Source organism: Camelina sativa, chromosome 2 (genome assembly GCF_030686135.1).
Source record: "Camelina sativa cultivar CO46 ecotype springtype chromosome 2, ASM3068613v1".
Lineage (NCBI taxonomy): Eukaryota > Viridiplantae > Streptophyta > Magnoliopsida > Brassicales > Brassicaceae > Camelina > Camelina sativa.
The window spans coordinates 20,131,743-20,132,866 of record NC_141881.1 but is presented as its reverse complement, the minus strand read 5'-3'; the positions used below and the strand labels follow the sequence as shown (position 1 = coordinate 20,132,866).

Here is a 1,124-nt window from a genome sequence, read left to right as displayed (position 1 = left end):
ATTAAACACATGTTTTCAATTAGGTTCAGTTGCATACTTTTAGAGACAACAACAAATTACAAGTACCTTCCTTCCCAACGGTTCAAACAAATATTAAGTCAAACAATTTTTTTTTTTGACAAGAGTCAACCAAAAGTTTAAACCACTTATAAAATTAAGTAAATATTATCAAATTTTGTAAAACTGTAATTGACCTAATTAAGATTTTGTCAAAGATTTTTGTTAATAAAATCAATGTAATTTACGTTAAAAAAATCTTAAGTCAAACAAAATTTTATGGTATATATTAATTAGATTTAATGCAAAGTTGATATGGTATTATTAACATTTGAAACTCATCTATATAAGAACAATCAACTCTCTTTTTACTCACTAAGTGGTTTTACTTACTAAGTGGTTTTACAAAATATTTCATAGTAATTCTTTTGTAAACTTTTTTTTTATAGAAAGATGACCCTTCCAAAATCTCATTTTGTTGCTCTTCTCTTGATCATTTCTCTCATCGTAAATGTTCAATCTACTCGTAAGATTTTGTATACGTATAGTCAAAATATGCAAATTTTTCAGTATACATATAATTATCATCATTTTTATAATTAATGTAATTATTATATATAATTATTATATTTTTGTAATTTGATTAATCTTACAGGGATTATAGATGATTCAGACGACGACTGTAAATACAGAGGACCATGTCACAAAAGGGAAGATTGTTTCCAAAGATGTGGACTAAAAGCACCTTCTCATGGTGCTTTGTGCGTACCTTCAAAAGTCAATCTGGAACGTGTATGTTGTTGTCTCTATTAATACGCAACTGGATATGATTGACAATGTTCAATACGGTTTAAATAAGATATTATATCATCTCTACTTATATTGTTTCATATTGTTATTTTTCCAATTTACATGTCTCAATATAGGTTAAAAGATATTTCAATCATAAACTAACTCAAAGAATAGGAGATCTAACATAAGTTATACTAAACAATAGGAGAAAAAAATATGAATATATGTGTTTTATAACTTATAATTTGATTTTTTTTCTTTTGTAATTTCATGTTTAGTTTCAAATAAACAATTCTATGATATTTTTTTTGTGTGCATACGTACCCAATATATGA

The 1,124-nt window shown here is 25.4% G+C and overlaps 1 protein-coding gene across 1 annotated transcript; it reads left to right on the top strand.

Moving 5' to 3' along the window:
* The first annotated feature begins 385 nt into the window (after positions 1-385).
* On the top strand, positions 386-873 carry LOC147948908 (putative defensin-like protein 270). Its single transcript, XM_087477494.1, has 2 exons — positions 386-523; positions 653-873. Exons 1-2 carry the CDS (start codon positions 451-453, stop codon positions 808-810), a joined length of 231 nt encoding a protein of 76 aa, XP_087333620.1. The 5' UTR covers positions 386-450; the 3' UTR covers positions 811-873.
* The last annotated feature ends 251 nt before the right edge of the window (positions 874-1,124 follow it).

Bases quoted from the DNA above. Each gene is read 5' to 3' on its own strand.
- LOC147948908 (XM_087477494.1), top strand. From the start codon at position 451: ATGACCCTTCCAAAATCTCATTTTGTTGCTCTTCTCTTGATCATTTCT. The intron at 524-652 runs GTAAGATTTTGT...TTAATCTTACAG, and splicing joins CGTAAATGTTCAATCTACTC to GGATTATAGATGATTCAGAC.